A 17,910-nucleotide genomic window follows, 5' to 3' on the forward strand; every position below is an offset into this window, starting at 1 on the left:
ATGAATAACTCGCCTCCTGATTTCAGGGTGACCAACAGTCCCATTTTTTTTATGGGACTGTCCCTTAATATTTTATGGGACTGTCCCATCTCCTTATGTTTTCTTCCCAGAACAGCATTTGATCTGTGTTTGTAAAACTAAGAATCTGTTTTGACTCTGGTCTTATCCTGCAGCTTTATCCCGTCTTTGGTATTTTGTGCAGCCACACTGGTCTCCTGCCATCCACCACAAGGTGTCATCAGAGCCCTGACAGAGCAGCCGAAGGCCTGAAGTTGACAGTGGCAGGTTTCAAACTTTGATTCTTGGGGCAGAATTTTGAGTTTGGCGGGCGGGCCCGGGGTCGGCCGGGAAACGGGCCCATCACCTGCGATCAGCCCCCCCAAACGCAATTTCACACTTGCGGGCCAATTAATGCCCGCCAAGCATGAAACATGGCTGCCCACTGGTGAGGAAGGGCCGAGCAGGGACCGGGGCCTGTCGGCCACTGGGTCCAATGACGACCCAGCGGTTGGTTTAAAAACAGCCCAGGCAGCCCCTGGAAGGCTGCCACGAAAGAACATCTGTTCCGCATTAGCAAAGTGATGGAGTCAAGTGCGGCTGGAGACGCTGGGCAGGAGGTTGGGTGGGCACTCAGCCCCCTCACTTTTCAGATGAGTGCCTCGCAGTCTTCCTGGAGGAGGTGGCTGCCAGGAGGAACGCCCTTCGTCCCCAGAGATGGGAGGAGGAGGCCACCGCACATCACAAAGAGGGCATGAGAGGAGGTGGCAGCGCTGGTTAGCAGCCATGATGCGGTGCGGCGCACATGGGTGCAGTGCCGGAAGAGGTTCAGTGATCTGCTGCGCTCAGGAAGGTGAGTACTGTGTTGGCATAGGTCTGTATGGCCATCCCCTCGTGGAGCTCAGGGGTGCTCGAGTCTGGGTGCCAACTGTCAATGACGGCGGAGCTGGCCAAGGGGATGAGCCCTGGCAGCTTGGACTGAGTACCTTGTGGCTCGAGGGCCACGACTCGGATCTGCCCTGCGAGGTGCTTATCAGCCAGGGTTAGCCAGGCTGCAATGGCGCTGCAGGTAGAGAGTGGACTAATCAATGCTCCTCTGTCCTTTCAGGAGGAGACAAGCCATAACCAACTGAGAGGTCATGGAGAGGCGGAGGCCCACCCAACCTGCTGCTGCTGACCAGGTACGAGCAGGATGCCCTTGAGCTGGAGGGCCAGCATGCTCCCCATGCAACTGGGTGTGGAGAGGCGGGGGTGCCAGACGAAGGTAAGAGTGCAGTGCACAGAGGCAAGAGTTTCGGATTGTGCAACCATTCTAGTGTAGTCTCTTCATTCATGGGAGCTCAAACCTAGAGTCCTCATTGACCATTGAAAGATGATGGCACCGTGACGCAGATCTCTCTTGTCTCACCAGGGTACCTGGCATGCATAGTGACAGTGTGATGACTTTAACTAATGATATTTCCTTGTTCTCCCTTTTAGATTTGCCAGCACACACTCGCTCTCTGGACTCCAAAGGGCCACCCCTGATACCGGAGGACCACCGGGCTTCATTTGCACCTGTGTCACATCCGCTCTCTGAACCAGGCACCAATGCAGATACCAGCACCTTGATGGGCATTAGATCGGCGACTAGAACGTTGGTGCAGATTGGTGAGGGCACTTCACACTCACTTGAGGTGCAGGCGGAGGCAGAGAGTGCCCAGTATGCTGGCAGAACTGTTGGGTTCCAGGATGATGCTCAGTCAAAGGCAGATGATGAGCCTCTGGAGTCATCCATCTCAAGCATGTTAATTAAACGTGATTTGCCCTTAACAAATCTGTGCTGGCTTTCCTTAATTTATTCTTAAGTAATTAATTTTGTCCCAAATTATCATTTATAGAAGCTTCCAGCTTCCCCCACACTTGTCTTTAAATATTACTCTCTCTTCCTCCCCCCACCACCCCCCCACCCCCTGCCAATAATCTGTGCATGCCTCCCCCACACTGCCAAGATGTCAGCTCCTCCACCTTCTGAAGGGTAATTCGGGATGGACAGCGACACATCCCATCAGTGAATAAAAGACAGCTTTGGTTAGCTTGAATTACTCCTGTAGTCTGTAACTGACAAAATCTGGAATATTGCATTAAGGAAAGCTTGATTAGAGTGATTTAAACAGCAATCTCTTTTTCAATTATCTGAAGATCCACCGAATCAACATCAAAAATAGTTTTTGCTACAGTGACCACCATACAGGCAAGAATTTACATTATTGTTAAACTCAAATTCCTACAATATCTTAGCCTTGAATGGCACATTAGCTGAACAACTGCTTTTCCTCGATGATTCAACCCGATATCTAAATATCTCACCACCCCCTCACCACACTACTATCCTTGTTGAATTTTAGCTTTCATATAAACTCTCCCAGTCACATTCATGATCACATTCTCAGCCTCATATCACTTGATTTTTCAATCTCCATATCTTGATCACAAACCATTTGCTGATCTACATCCCCATCCACTTCCTTTAACTCCACACTTCTTGTCAACTGATGATTGGAGGGAAACTTCTTTGCCAATATACTCAAAATCCAAACTCCTTCTGCTGTAATCCTTCATTCATCACACACCTCTGCATCTGTTCATCTGCTCTACTGCTCCATTGCCTTGGGCTCAAATACCTTCTGCCAAACCACTGTCTTTCCACCAACCTCAACCAGCCATCTCAACTTCTTTGATTAGCAGGATATAACCTTGCACACACTTACACACACAGGTATAGTCATTCATCACTAAATCTCACTGAGCCATGTCAAGAGTAAGATCCCATACTCTCTAGACAAATCCTGCATCGGTTCCAGGATCATCCTGAAGGACAAGGACTGCCCAGTGCTCATGTTTTTTTGTTTCTAAGATTGAAACCATTGTTGGCCTTTGATTTTACCTCCCCTCTTTCCCCCACCCGTACCCCATTCTCCTGATTAACTACTTCCAATCTCATTATTCTCCCATGTCTCTGCTATCTGTATTCTGCCCCCTTCAAGCTAATCTCCTCAATTAAATTTAGCTTCTGTTCTCTCACTTCCTTCCCAACTTGACTCCCAACCACTGGCCCACCCTCCTCCTGGCCTCTGTACTAGCTGATTGTGTTAATGGTTCCCTTTTCTCAGGCCAAGTTCTTCTCTCTTTCAAATTATCATCACCCACTCCTCAAAAATTCCACCCTAAACAAATTCACTCTCTCCAACTAACATGCAATTTCTAATCCTCCTTTTTCCTCTTTTGAAAATGTTGTAGCTCTCAGCTTCATGCAAAAGTCACTTCAATCTTGCCTTGCTCACAACATCGAGACCACACTTGGCTAAGTTCACGAATGATGTCGGTGACCAATATGTGCTAAGCCTCCATGTAGTGTTTGGTACTGTTAATTTTCCAACTTCCTCCATACATCCATTCTCATTTCCTAGCTCTATAGAACTGCTGTCACATCATTCCTCTCCTATCAGTCTGAATGTAGCGGTGACTTCTCTTCGTGTCCCTGCACATCACCTCTACAGTCCCTCACGGATCCATCCATGGCTCCCTCTCCTCTTCCTTATTTACATGCTGCTCTTCCTGACATCATTCCCAGGCATTATAGTCAGTTTCTATATGGATGCCAATGACACCCAGTATCAGTAATGGTGAGCATGAAGCTGTTGGATTGTTGTAAAAATTATAAAACTAATATCCTTTAGTGAATGAAATGTGCCATCCTTACCCAGTCTGGCCTATATATGACTACAGATCCATATGTGTTTGACTCTTAACTGCCTTTTGAAAAGGCCTAGCAAGGCAGTCAATTGAATCAAACCTCTACAAAAAAGTACAAAAAAGAATAAAACTAGTCGGACTACCCAGTATTGATTTAGGCATCTTATTCAGAGACGACAAAAGCACATGCAGCCTAGTCAACCTACAAAGTTCTCCTCACTAACATATGTGGACTTATGCCAAAATTGGGAGAACTGTCCTATAGCCTAGTAAAGCAACAGCCTGACATAGGTGTACTTGCCGAATCATACCATACAGCCAATGTCCCAGACACCTCTATCACCATCCCTCGGTGTGTCCTATCCCCTCAGCAGGTCAGACCCACCAGAGGTGGAGGCATTGTTAGGAGTCCTCAACATTTACACCTGATCTATGAAGTTTCATGCATTACATAAAACATAGGCAAAGAAATCTCCTACTGATTATCATCTAGTGCACTCCCTCAACTACTGTATCAGTACTCCTCCACATTGAACATCACCTGGAAGAAGCAGCAAAGACACAGAACATACTCTGAATGACTTGAAGATCCATCACCAAGAGCAACTGGAAAGCACCATTAATGACCAAATCCTGAAAGAAGTATCTACCAAAATGGGCCTGCAGCAGGTAGTGAAAGAACTAACAAGGGAAAATCTACTTCACTTTGTCCTCATTAATCTACCTGTTACAGATCATCTGTCCATGACAGTATTGTAGCACCAAAGTTTCGGCTTAACGATTAAGTCTACACTAAGGTACTAAAATAGCTGATAGATTTATTCTGAAACTAAGAACTGGGGATCCATGTGGCACTGTGGGCCATCAACAGCAGCAGAATTGTATTCAACCACAATCTGCAATCTTGTGGCCCAGCATATTTCTCACTTTACCATTACCATTAAGCCATGGGACCAACTCTGGTTCAATGAGGAGTGCAGGAGAGCATGCCAGAAGCAGCACCAGGCATATCTTAAAAGTGAGGTGCCAACCTGATGCAATTATAATGCAGGATTACATGCATAGTTATTCAACAGAAGCAGCATGCTATATGTAAAGCTAAGTGATTCCACAACCAACAGACCAGATCAAAGCTTTGCAGTCCTGCCACATCCAGTAGTGAATGGTAGTGGACAATTAAACAATGGAAGGAGCAGTGTCCATGATGTTCCCCTCCATGTCATACACCATTCAGATTTGGTACCACTTGGCTCAGACCGCATTACAGCCTGGCCCAAACATGGACAAAACAGCTGAATTCCAGAGGGGAGGTGAGAGTAACTGTTCTTGACATCAAGGTGACGTTTGACTGAGTGTGGCATCAAGGAGTCCCAGTAAAGTTAAAATCAATGAAGATCAGGGGTAAACTCTCCACAGTCATACATAGCACACAGAAAGATAGTTGTTTGTGGTCATTGGAGGCCAATCTTCTCAGCCCCAGGACATTGCTACTGGACAACAACCAGACTTTGGCTGCTAATTGTCAAGCAACATTAAGGCATCCCAGGTTTACCATTGGTCAGAAACTTAACTGGACCAGACATATCAATACTGTGGCTGCTGGTGGGGTGGGGGGGTGGCATAGTGGTAATGTTGCTGGATTAGTAATCCAGAGGCCCAGGCTAATGGTCTGGGGGACGTGGCAGCTGATGAAATTTGAATTCAAATAATAAATGTGGATTATAAAGCTTGTCTCAGTAATGGTAACCATGAAACTATCATCGATTGTCATAAAAACCCACCTAGTTCACTAATATCCTTCAGGGAAGGAAATCAGCCATCCTTACTTCAGGATTCAAGGGAAATTAGGGATGGGCAACAAGTGCTGGCCTTTCCAGTGACACCCACATCCCATGAAAGAATAAAGAAACAAAAAGAGCAGGTCGGAGGCTAGGAAGTGAGTCACTCAACTCCTGACTCCCCAAAACCTGTCCACCATCAACAAGGCACAAGTCATGATTGTGATGAAATACTCTCCACTTGTCTGGATGAGTGCAGCTCCAGCAACACTCAAGAAGTTCCACACCAACCACAAGGCATATTGCTTGACTGGCATCTCATCCACTGCCAGTGCACCATGGCTGCAGTGTGTACCATCTCCAAGATGCACAGCAGCTATTCACCAAGGATTCTCCGAGAGCACCTCCCAAACCTGGAACTTCTACCACCTAGAAGGACCTAGAAGGTGCTGGGACCTCAACATTTTACAATTTATATAAATGACTTGAAGGAACTGGAGGTATGGTTGCTAAATTTGCTGATGACACAAAGATAGGATAGTAAGATGTGAAGAGGACACAAGGAGGCTACAAAGAGATATAGATTGGTTAAGTGAGTGGGCAAAGACCTGGCAAATGAAGTACAATGTGGGAAAGTGCAATTGTCCATTTTGGCAGGAAAAATAAAAAAGAAGCTTATTATCTAAATGGTGAGAGATTGCAGAGCTCTGAGATGCAGAGGGATCTGGGTGTCCTAGTGCAAGAATCACAAAAGACTAGTATGCTGGAACAGCAAGTAATTAGGAAAGCTAATAGAATGTTATTGTTTATTGTGAGGGCAATTGAATAGTTTATGAAACAGGTAACGAGTAGGTTAGACAAAGGAGAGCCAATGGATGTTATCTACTTGGACTTCCAGAAGGTCTTTGACAAGGTGCCGCATAGGAGGCTGCTCAGTAAGATAAGAGCCCATGGTGTTAGAGGCAAGGTACTAGCATGGATAGAAGATTGGCTGTCTGGCAGGAGGCAAAGAGTGGGGATAAGGGGGTCCTTCTCAGGATGGCGGCCAGTGATTAGTGGAGTTCCGCAGGGGTCAGTGTTGGGACCACAACTTTTCACTTTATACATTAATGATCTAGATGAAGGAACTGAGGGCATCCTGGCTAAGTTTGCAGATGATACAAAGATAGGTGGAGGGACAGGTAGTATTGAGGAGGCGGGGAGGCTGCAGAAGGATTTGGACAGGTTAGGAGAATGGGCAAAGAAGTGGCAGATGGAATACAACGTGGGGAAGTGTGAGGTCATGCACTTTGGTAGGAAGAATAGAGGGATGGACTATTTTCTAAATGGGGAGAGAATTCAGAAATCTGGAGTGCAAAGGGACTTGGGAGTCCTAGTCCAGGATTCTCTTAAGGTTAACTTGCAGGTTGAGTCGGTAGTTAGGAAGGCAAATGCAATGTTGGCATTTATTTTGAGAGGACTAGAATATAAAAGCAGGGATGTGCTGCTGAGGCTTTATAAGGCTCTGGTCAGACCACATTTAGAATATTGTGAGCAATTTTGGGCCCCGTATCTAGGAAGGATGTGTTGGCCCTGGAGAGGGTCCAGAGGAGGTTCATGAGAACGATCCCAGGAATGAAAGGCTTGACATATGAGGAATGTTTGAGGACTCTGGGTCTATACTCGATGGAGTTTAGAAGGATGAGGGGGTATCTGATTGAAACTTACAGAATACTGAAAGGCCTGGATAGAGTGGACGTGGGGAAGATGTTTCCATTAGTAGGAGAGACTAGGACCCGAGGGCACAACCTCAGAGTAAAGGGAAGACCTTTTAGAACGGAGATGAGGAGAAACCTCTTTAGCCAGAGAGTGGTGAATCTATGAAATTCATTGCCACAGAAGGCTGTGGAGGCCAGGTCATTGAGTGTACTTAAGACCGAGATAGATAGGTTCTTGATTGGTAAGGGGGTCAAAGGTTACGGGGAGAAGGCGGGAGAATGGGGTTGAGAAACTTATCAGCCATGATTGAATGGCGGAACAGACTTGATGGGCCGATTGGCCTAATTTCTGCTCCTATGTTTTATGGTCTTTACTTATGCAGGGCATTGGTGAGACCACATCTGGAATACTGTGTACAGTATTGGTCTCCTTATTTAAGGAACCATGTAAATGCATTAGGAGCAGTTCAGAAAAGGTTTATTAGACTAATGCCAGGAATGGGCGAGTTGTCTTATGAGGAAAGGTTGGACAGGCTAGGCTTGTATCCACTGGAGTTTAGAAGTGTAAGAGGTGACTTGATTGAAACATATAAGACTCTGAAGGGTCTTGACAGGGTGGATGTGGAGAGGATGTTTCCTCTTGTGGAAGAATCTAGAACTAGGGCCCGTGGTTTAAAAATAAGGGGTCACCTATTTAAGACAGAGCTGAGGAGAATTTTTTTTCTCTCAAGAGGGCTGCAAATCTTTGGTACTCTTTTCCTCAATAGGCAGTGGAAGCAGAGTCTTTGAATATTTTTAAGGCAGAGCTGGATAGATTCTTGATAAGCAAGGGGGTGAAAGGTTATGGAGGTAGGTAGGAATGCAGAATTGCTGTTACAAACAGATCATCCATGATCTTATTAAATGGCAGAGCAGGCTCGAAGCACTGAGTAGCCTACTTCTGCTCCTAATTCATATGTTCATATAATTATTTCTTCATTGTTGCCGGATCTAAAGTCTGGAACTCCCTAACTAAAAGCACTGTTGTTCAACAAAGTTTCTCACTGCCACCTTCTCAAAGGTAGTTAGGATATTAAACGCTGGCCATCCCAAAGACTCCATATCCCATGAATAAATATATTAAAAAAAGGTTGCAGTAAGGGTAGATGAAATGGTGGAGTGTTAATTTTAATTAATGCAGAGATAGGGATCATATGGGTCAGCAAAAACTAGATGGGTCAAGGGAACTTAAATGCAAACAAGTATACGGTTGGTTGAGTTTTGAACAAGTTAAGATTACAGACGGTGGGGGAAGCATAATAGTTTATAGCACAGGACAATGCCTAAAAGTCACCAACTTTATTCACACCACTCCACTGAAACCCTGGTTGTATGATTTTCTTACCTTCGGACTCGATTGAACTTATGCATGTCACCTATAAACCCATCTCCACATGATTTTCTCCTTCAAAAGCTATCACAGCAAAGCCGAACAAAGAGTCTGGAGCTTCTCCAGCACAACTACCTTTAGTGTCGAATGAATTTTCATTCTTTGATTTATTTGTAGATGAGCAGCTGACCTAATTCCATCTATCGGATGAAATGTTAAACCGAGGTCTCATCTGTCCTCCTGTGAGACATAAAAGAGCAGTGTCCCGGCCAATATTTATCCCTCAACCATCATCGAAGACAGATTATCTGATCGTTATCATATTACTGTTTGTGGAATCTTGCTGTATGCAGATTGGTTGCCACATTGCCTACATTACAACAGTGACCATAACCACATGAAAAGGGGTCGATGGAGGCTCGAGTAGAGCTTAACCTGGACCTGCCAAGACTGGGGCTCTGCTGCTCTGCCACTCCCTCCTCCTCTCAAACCCCACGACTCCACCACACTTTGGCGACTTAAGTGCGGATATCTTTACCTGTTGATTTACACAGTGGAAAGTCAGTCATTTAATTTTTTCTCTCAGATATCTGAGAACAAGGGGGCACAGATTTAAAGTAATAGCAAAAGCAACATAAGGAAAAACTTTTTCATACAGGATGATGGGCCAGATGGCCTCCTTGTGTGCTGTAACGGTTCTGTGATATATTAGCACCAGTCTTGAGTAAGTTTTTCTCCTCCAGACCTCCTCATGAAGCACAATATACATGTGCTAGCACCAAAGGTACAAGGGCAGTGGCAAGAGCAGCCTTCCCAGCAGTCTCCCAGTCTTTGCCTGAGAAATACGAAACCAATAGCGTCCAGAGAAGCCAACGAACAGGACAAAACCTAAAATTACGGGATGGTTGGTCACTAAACGCTGAAATGAACCTGGGCTAAGTGGCCTGTTTCTGTTAATATCATATATCTCAAGTCCCTTCTTGAGAACTATGTCTGTCATCATTCTAGCAAATTTTATGGCTCGAGATGATGCAATCAACTTAATGCACCATTAGTTTTTCATCATTCTTGTCCAAATGAAACTCTTTTGAGTTATCAACAGTCACAGATTGCAACTCTTTTTTTTCGAGTACAATCACAGTTCTTGGTTTCCGGGAGTGGGACATGAACCCACAACCCTCTGATTCAAAGGCGAGGGTGCTATGAACTGAGCCACAGCTGACACCTCCTTGTCCAAATGAAGTTGCTCAAACCGAAAGCCCCTCACAATGATGGCGGCTGCTGAGGTACGTCAGCAACAACGAGCATGTGCGATGTAAACCGCACCCACTGTCGCACATTCTCTGCCGTCGGTCAGTTTTCCTTCCGGTTGAAGACGCTTGCAGTCGGAGCGCGAGCGCTGGATTTGTGACATGAAGGTTTAACCATCATATCTGGAAGTGCGGAGAGACAGAAAGCCACCGGGATGGATATACCGGTGCCTCCTGAGGGTGAGTGCCGAAATATTAGCCTTCACAAGCAAACTTCCGCTGGGAAATGTGATTTTTTTATTGTGCAGAAATATCTGGGCCCTTTCCTTGCGCGTCTCTGGCTAGAAATGGTCCGCCGTCCACAATGCGCATGCGTACGAGGAGCTCATGTCTACTTTGCGCACGCGCACCTGGTCTGTTCGATGCAACGCATGCGCAGAACACCGTGCTCGGAGTCATTTGCGCATGCGAAGCCTGAAACTTGAGAGGGGGAGGAAGGGTAAATGATCCATTACTGGTGGGTTTGGGTTTAAATAACTCCTTCGTGAAAAGGGGTTTGCAGTGAGGCCTGAGAGTCGAATGTGAGCCCAAGTGTGTAGTTACCGTCCATTCGAAACTGTTAATTGGAAAATTTGTAAAATGTAAAACTTCCCTCTGTTGAAACAATGGTGCGACTAACTTGACCATTTTATACTAGATTGTTTTGTAGAACTGATTTTGGATCAGTTATCTAAGTTCAAATTTATTTTAGTCGAGAATTTTTTTTTCCAAAGCCTGCCTCACCATCAATCTGAAATCCATTCTTATTTTGAACTTTACAAAATGTGTCCTTCCAGCAAGAATATAGGGTGTAGAGGATTTGAGACTCCCTGCCAAGTTCCTTCAGGTTCAAACTTATCTTTAACAATTCAAATATTTATTGCGTTTGCAATTAGCATCTTACCCCATCCAGTCTTACCTATACTGTCTGTTACACAACTAATGTATTTAGGACTCCCAGATAGCACAGGAATTCCTTAACGTGTTTGAAAACTTGGCTTAGAATTTGCCTTGCACTCACCAGACTGGTTAAGAGGAGTGGTTTGTTGGTATAAGTTACCTATGCAGAAAAATCAAAGCATTATTTATCATTTGGAAGAACTGCATTTATGTTGTAACTTATTACATTGTCAAGTCCCACGACAGACTTGAGCATAAAGTCTTAAGTTGGTGATGTAGTTGTGAGGAGTGCTGCATTCAGAGATCGGGGTCTTTCAAACGTGATGTGTACCAGATTCCATACCGAGATATATTGCTTATTTATCTCCTAGCTATTGAAAATTATATAGGAACGTACATACAGAAATATGAATTAGGAGTAGGCCTTGAGCCTGCTCCACCATTGAATAAGATTATGGCTGATCTGATTGTGGTCTCAACTCCACCTACTCAATTCCGCGTACTCCTTATGACCTTTGACTCCCTTGTTAGTCAAGAATCCATCTACCTCTTCCTTAAAAACATTCAATGACCCAGCCTCCACTGTTCTTTGGGGAACAGAGTTCTAAAGATTCATGACCATTAGAGAAATATTTCTTCTCATTTCTGTCTTAAATGGGAGACCCCTTATTTTTAAACTGTGTTCCCCAGTTCTAGTCTCTACCCAGAGCATCCACCCTGTCAAGTCCCCTCAGGATTTTATACGTTTCAGTAAGATCACCTCTCAATCTTTTAAATTCCAACGGATACAGGCCCAGTCTGTCCAGCCTTTGCTCATTAGATAACACCTGCCACCCCCGGGTCCCAGGTATCAGTCAAGTGAATCTTGTCTGATCTGTCTCTAATGCATTTATATCCTTTCTTAAATAAGGAGACCAAAACTGTACACAATACTCAAGATGTGGTCTCACCAGTGCCCCAAATTGCTTTGTACACATTGGCTGGCAGGTTTCCCAGGGGGGAAAAAAACTGGAGGCTGTATTTCAAAAGCTACCCATTGTTCACAGAGCACTTTTGGATATCCTAAGAACATCTATATCTGTATAGAGACAAAATGCTGCAGATGCAGGAAATCTGAAATAAAGACAGAAAATGCTGGCAGCACCTGTGGAGAGAGAAATAAAGCTAATGTTTCAGTTTGATGACTTTTCATCAGAACTCAACAAGAACTCAGTTAATCCAATTTATTGGTTGAATGATGAAAGTTGACTAGGGCACAACTCATTCCAACTATACAACTAAGCATAAAATCTAAATATGACAATGCAGTCGTGAGGCAGTGCTGCATTCAGAGATGGAGTCTTTCAGATGAAAAGGCTCCAATTTCCATGACACTTTTCAGAGAGTTCCATGTCCTGGTCAACAATTTAGAATAGTGCGGAGATATTTTCTGTCCACCTAAGGTGTTTAGCAAAGCAACACTCACTCATTACTGCACTGAAGTGTCAGCCAAGATTGTGTGTTTCATCCTGTAATAAAATAGTCTCAAAACAGCTATGTGTTTTAGTTTATCTTTTGAAAATGTGCAAAAAATGTTTGTCCAGATAATGTGGAATTTTTTTTTCAAACTAAGAATGCTGACATGTAGGACACACAAGAGTAGAATACAAGTGCTATGCTGAGGCTTTATATTGTTTGAATTGGATGGTACTTGGGAGTGAAGTGTTTTTTCAATTCTGGTCGCACACCATGTGTTTAGGAGGCTACAGAGAAAAGTAATAAGATTGTTTCCATGTGGAATGGGCATGTGATATGTGAAGCCTAAGTTCTACAGCTTAGAAAGAAAGTAGTTGCTGGGTAGAATTGAATGAAGTATTTAAAAAAAAAAGAACTAGATGGGGTAAAATCAAATATGATTATGACAGATCTTACAGCATGGCAGACGGAGCTGAATGGTCTAAGGTGGTTGGTGTTGCTTCACATCCGTCTTCACCCAAGAGAATGAGGATGAAGGTATGGAACTTGGGGAGAGGGACTGCAAAGGTTCTTGAGCAAATTGATACAGGGAGTGACAAGGTATTGGAGGTGTTGGCAGGCTTAAAAGTGGACAAATCTCCAGGTCTGGATGATATGTGCCCCAGACAGCTGAGGGAGACAAGGGAGGAGATCGCGGGGGCTCTGACCCAAATTTTTAATTCTTTTCTGTCCACAGGGGAGGTGCCAGAGGACTGGAGAACAGCTAATTTGGTTCCGCTATTTAAGAAGGGTTGTAGAGATAAGCCAGGGAACTACATATGAGTGAGTCTCATGTCAGTGGTAGGGAAACTATTGGGAGAAAATTCTGAAGGAGAGAATCTGTCTCCACTTGGAGAGGCAACGTTTGATCAGGGATAGCCAGCATGGCTTTGTCAGAGGGAGGTCATGCCTAACAAATTTGATTGAATTTTTTGAGGAGGTGACCAGATGTGTAGATGAGGGTAGTGCAGTTGATGTAGTTTATATGGATTTCAGCAAAGCCTTTGACAAGGTCCCACATGGGAGACTTATAAAGAAGGCAAATGCACATGGGATACAGGGTAATTTGATAAGGTGGATTCAAAATTGGCTTAGTTGTAGGAGGCAGAGGGTGATGACAGAAGGATGCTTTAGTGACTGGAAGCTAGTGTCCAGTGGCGTACCACAGGGATCTGTGCTGGGTTCCCGATTATTTGTCATTTATATAAACAACATAGATAGATGACTATGTGGGGAGTAGGATTAGTAAGTTTGCGGATGACACAAAGATTGGCCGGGTGGTTAACAATGAGGTTGAGTGTCCTGGGCTACAGGAAGATATAGACAGGATGGTCAAATGGGCAGATAAGTGGCAGATGGAATTTAACCCTGAAAAGTGTGAGGTGATACACTTTGGAAGGAGTAATTTGACAAGGAAGTATTCAATGAACAGCATGACACTGGGAAGTTCTGAGGAACAAAGGGACCTTGGCGTGCGTGTCCATAGATCCCTGAAGGCAGAGGGGCATGTTAGTGGGGTGGTGAAAAAGGCATTTGGGAGACTTGCCTTTATCAATTGAGGCATAGATTACGAAAGTAGGGAGGTCATGTTGGAGTTTTGTAGAACTTTGGTGAGGCCACAGCTGGAGTTGTGTGTTCAGTTCTGGTTGCCACATTATAGGAAGGATGTGATTGCACTGGAGGGGGTGAAGAGGAGATTCACCAGGATGTTGCCTGGGATGAAACATTTAAGTTATGAAGAGAGTTTGGATAGTCTTGGGTTGTTTTCGTTGGAGCAGAGAAGACTGAGGGGCGACCTGATCGAGGCGTACAAGGTTATGAGGGGCATGGACAGGGTGGATAGGGAGCAGCTGTTCCCCTTAGTTGAAGGATCAGTCACGAGGGGACACAAGTTCAAGGTGAGGGGCAGGAGGTTTAGGGGGGATGTGAGGAAAAACTTTTTTACCCAGAGAGTTGTGACAGTCTGGAATGCACTGCCTGGGAGGGTGGTGGAGGCGGGTTGCCTCACATCCTTTTAAGAAGTACCTGGATGAGCACTTGGCACGTCATCACCTTCAAGGCTATGGGCCAAGTGCTGGTAAATGGGATTAGGCAGGTAGGTCAGGTGTTTCTCACGTGTCGGTGCAGACTGGATGGGCCGAAGGGCTTCTTCTGCACTGTGAGATTCTGTGATTCCGTGTGTTTAATCATTTGGGTCTTCCTGGATAAGTGTATTATACGTGTGTGCTTTCAAAAGGAAAGAATCTCAAATGTTAAACAGGGAGCTGTCTGGCTTTGAGCCAATACCATAACCAGAGCAACTTGTCCAGCCACATTTTGAATAGGGGATTGAAATTAAAAGCATTGGCCTTTGTAAAGCCAAAGATGTCATACTTGTGCATCTAAAGAGACTGACTTATGAAAATGAGGGCTGGCATAGTCCAAGCCATAAATTGAATGTAAGATTAATTAAATAAAAGATTTGCATTTATCTAGCACCTTATCCTTAGACATCTCAAAGCACAAGGCAACCATAATTTGGACATATATCATTGTTCCTTCTTCATTACTGGGTCTAAATCCTGGATCTGCCTACCTGAGTATTGGGACAACCTTCACACAGAGGGCATCGATTCAAGAAGCTCACCACCACCACCTCAAAGGCAATTATGGTTCTGCAATAAATGCTGGTCTTGCCAGCAACGACCACATCGTAAGAATTATTTTTTTAAAAAGCAGTGAATTACTTGTTTTGAGGTGCATTCGGTGTGTACCAACTTGAACAAAGCAAGCATCAAACAAACACATTGTGTCTCACTCAACCGATACCAGCAAAAAAAACACCAGATTAGCTGTTTACACAGTGACAAGGACTCCATGATATTTAATGGTGCCATGGCATTTTTTAACGTTTTGAAGGGAAGGTGAAAGTCACTTTTGCAAATGGCCCCATATGCCAAGTTCTGGGCTTAGGGCCATGTTATTGAGTGCTGGGCTTAGGTGAGGCGAGGAATGAGAGAGCAGGAAATGAAGCTGCGCAGGCTGAAAATGGAGGAGATGTACGTGATTATGGTGGGAATGGGAGAATGGGAAAAAGCAACACGTGTTGCTAAGGTATCTTTTTATTTATTCATTCATGGGAAGTGGGCTTCACTGGCTGGGCCAGCATTCATTGCCCATCTCTAGTTGCCCTTGAGAAGGTGGTGGTGAGCTGCCTTCTGGAACCTGTATGGATCTATCCAATTTTTGAGGTAAACAAGTTCATAAGCTTGGCATTGGAGGTGAAGATGGAAGGTCAGTTCATTGTTGAGAAGATGAGAATTGGGTAGCATACAGGAAACAGAGTAGGAATAAATGGGTCTTTTTGGGAATGGCAATCGGTGACTAGTGGGCTACTGCAGGGATCTGTGCTTGGGCCCCAGCTATTCACAATATATATCAATGATTTGGATGAGGGAACCAAATGTAATATTTTCAAGTTTGCTGACGACACAAAACTAGTTGGGAATGTGAGTGGTGAGGAGGATATTAATATATCAAGGCGATTTAGACAAGTTGAGTGAGTGGGCAAATACATGGTGGATGCAGTATAAAGTGGATAAGTGTGAAGTTATCTATTTTGGTAGGAAAAACAGAATGGCAGAGTATTATTCAAATGGTGATAGATTGGGAAATGTTGATGAACAAAGAGACGTGAACGTCCTTGTACATCAATCACTGAAAGCAAGTATGCAGGTACAGCAAGCAGTTAAGAAGGCATATGGTATGTTGGCCTAAAATGCAAGAGGACTTGAGTACAGGAGCAAGGATGTCTTACTGAAGCTGTACAGGGCCTTGGTGAGACCACACCTGGAGTATTGTGTGCAGTTTTGGTCTCCTTACCTAAGAAAGGATTTACTTGTCATAGAGGGAATGCATTGAAGGCTCACTAGACTGATTCCTGGGATGGCAGGATTGTCGTATGAGGAGATATTGGGCTGACTCGGCCTGTATTCACTGGAGTTTAGAAGAATGAGAGGGGATCTCATTGAAAAGTATAAAATTCTGACAGGGCTGGACAGGCTGGATGCAGGGATAATGTTTCCACTGGTTGGGGGGGGGTCTAGAACAAGGGGTCACAATCTCAGGATACGGGGTAGGCCATTTAGGACTGAGATGAGGAGAAACTTCTCAGAGGGTGGTGAACCTGTGGGATTCTCTACCACAGAGGGCTGTGGAGACCAAGTCACTGAATATATTTAAGAAGGAAATAGATAGATTTCTAGACTCTAAAGGCGTCAAGTGTTATGGCGAGAAAGAGGGAGTATGGCGTTGAGATAGAGGATCAGCCACGCTCATATTAAATGGCGGAGCAGGCTCAAAGAGTCGAATGACCTACTCCTGCTCCTGTTTTCTATGTTTCTATGAGCCTGGGTATTTGATTTTGGCTGTCCTTGAGAAGAACACTGGTATTATTCAACCTGATCTTGGGAGCTGTTCAGAGGTAGATTGTGGTACCACTCACCAAGAGGGTCATTAGAGCAATTGAAGTTGGATTAATGGTTTGTGTTCATCTGCAAAGATGGACAAAAAACAGAAAAGTACCTTACTTGCTTTTCAACTTGCTAAAGGCAGTTGTCAGTGATAACCTCAGGATTTCTCAGGACGAGTATATGGTGCTCTCCAACAAACTTGCGGGCATCCTCGAGAAGTAAAGAGCTCATTATATTGAGTTCATGGATGACCCAAAAGGCCACATTAAAAAGCCATCTCCCTATGGAGATTGGAGAAGCTGGTGGAGTTTGCTGTGCAGTTGGGACAGCTTAATAACCTACATTGTTGGAAATAAATGGTCTTTCCATTGCAGAATGTTTAAACCTACTCTGGGTGATGAGGCCAAGAGCAGCTGGCTTAAGCTGGAGTTGTCCTTCTAAGGATGGAGACTTGGAAGTTGGTTCCTGCCTTGAGTGATCAGAACATAGTTTCTATTCACAAGAAGAAACATCCTCGCAAGACTAAAGAGGAACTTTGCTGCTTTTTAGAGTTGATTTTCAGAATGTTGCACACATCAGGTGCCCTGAAGACCCAGAGAGTAAACAGACAGCAGTCTGATTTTGCTCTTGCAGTTTTCTGGCTTTATGCAGGATTCCAGATTCTTCTAAAGCTTAGGGTAAAACATTTGTTTTGTTGATTTTATTTTTGTGAGGCTTTTATCCCCAAGTGGCCCTAGAGAAGAAATTGGAAGCCAAATCTCAAAAGGTGAATGAAGCAGCTTTTACTTACCTCACTCCCTGTCTTTAATGATATGTCAGATGGCATTGCAAAGGTAATCTTTGAATGCCTGTATTAAGCATTTCATGGCGCTGTGCTGGTGGATTCATCTGGGGATCTTTCATGCTCTACTTGCTATCTGAAATAATGAGCTAATCAATGGGATATGATCGTGGTTTCCCTCAACTGCAGTGCTATGGTTTGCTTTGCTCAAAAGGATTACAAATGTTTTGTTTGTTGTTGGTCCAAAATGTTGATTTTTATCTGTGGTTGGTGATTATGGCGGGTGTCAACCTCAACCTGAACCCAGTCTTTGATTGCACTTTACAAGTTTGTTCATTCTTTCTTTCATTTGTATCGAGTCTTTAATCACCAAGGGACATTTCAACATTCTTCAAAGCCAATTAAGTTTTTTTATTCAT

The 17,910-nt window shown here is 44.2% G+C and overlaps 2 protein-coding genes across 4 annotated transcripts in view; both read left to right on the plus strand.

Annotated features, from left to right (window-relative positions):
* The window catches only part of slc35e1 (solute carrier family 35 member E1), a 67,309-nt gene extending 66,054 nt beyond the window's left edge, over window positions 1–1,255 (plus strand). Inside the window, exon 7 of one of the 2 annotated variants that reach the window (XR_013578462.1) lies at window positions 1,106–1,246. Coding sequence is in view for 1 of the 2 variants with exons in the window: in XM_078555595.1 (XP_078411721.1) it covers window positions 1,106–1,174 (69 nt within the window). In the remaining variant the exon portion in view is untranslated. Of the gene's footprint in view, window positions 1–1,105 lie in introns of both variants that reach the window. The other variant, XM_078555595.1, reaches the window with a different exon arrangement.
* An 8,658-nt stretch (window positions 1,256–9,913) lies between these two features.
* Window positions 9,914–17,910, plus strand: part of cherp (calcium homeostasis endoplasmic reticulum protein) — an 88,533-nt gene continuing 80,536 nt past the window's right edge. For both annotated transcript variants that reach the window (XM_078555596.1, XM_078555597.1), the window contains exon 1: window positions 9,914–10,066. In XM_078555596.1, the coding sequence (XP_078411722.1) occupies window positions 10,042–10,066 (25 nt within the window). In that variant the 5' untranslated portion in view covers window positions 9,914–10,041. The remainder of the gene's footprint in view (window positions 10,067–17,910) is intronic.

Source organism: Cetorhinus maximus, chromosome 13 (genome assembly GCF_964194155.1).
Source record: "Cetorhinus maximus chromosome 13, sCetMax3.hap1.1, whole genome shotgun sequence".
NCBI lineage: Eukaryota > Metazoa > Chordata > Chondrichthyes > Lamniformes > Cetorhinidae > Cetorhinus > Cetorhinus maximus.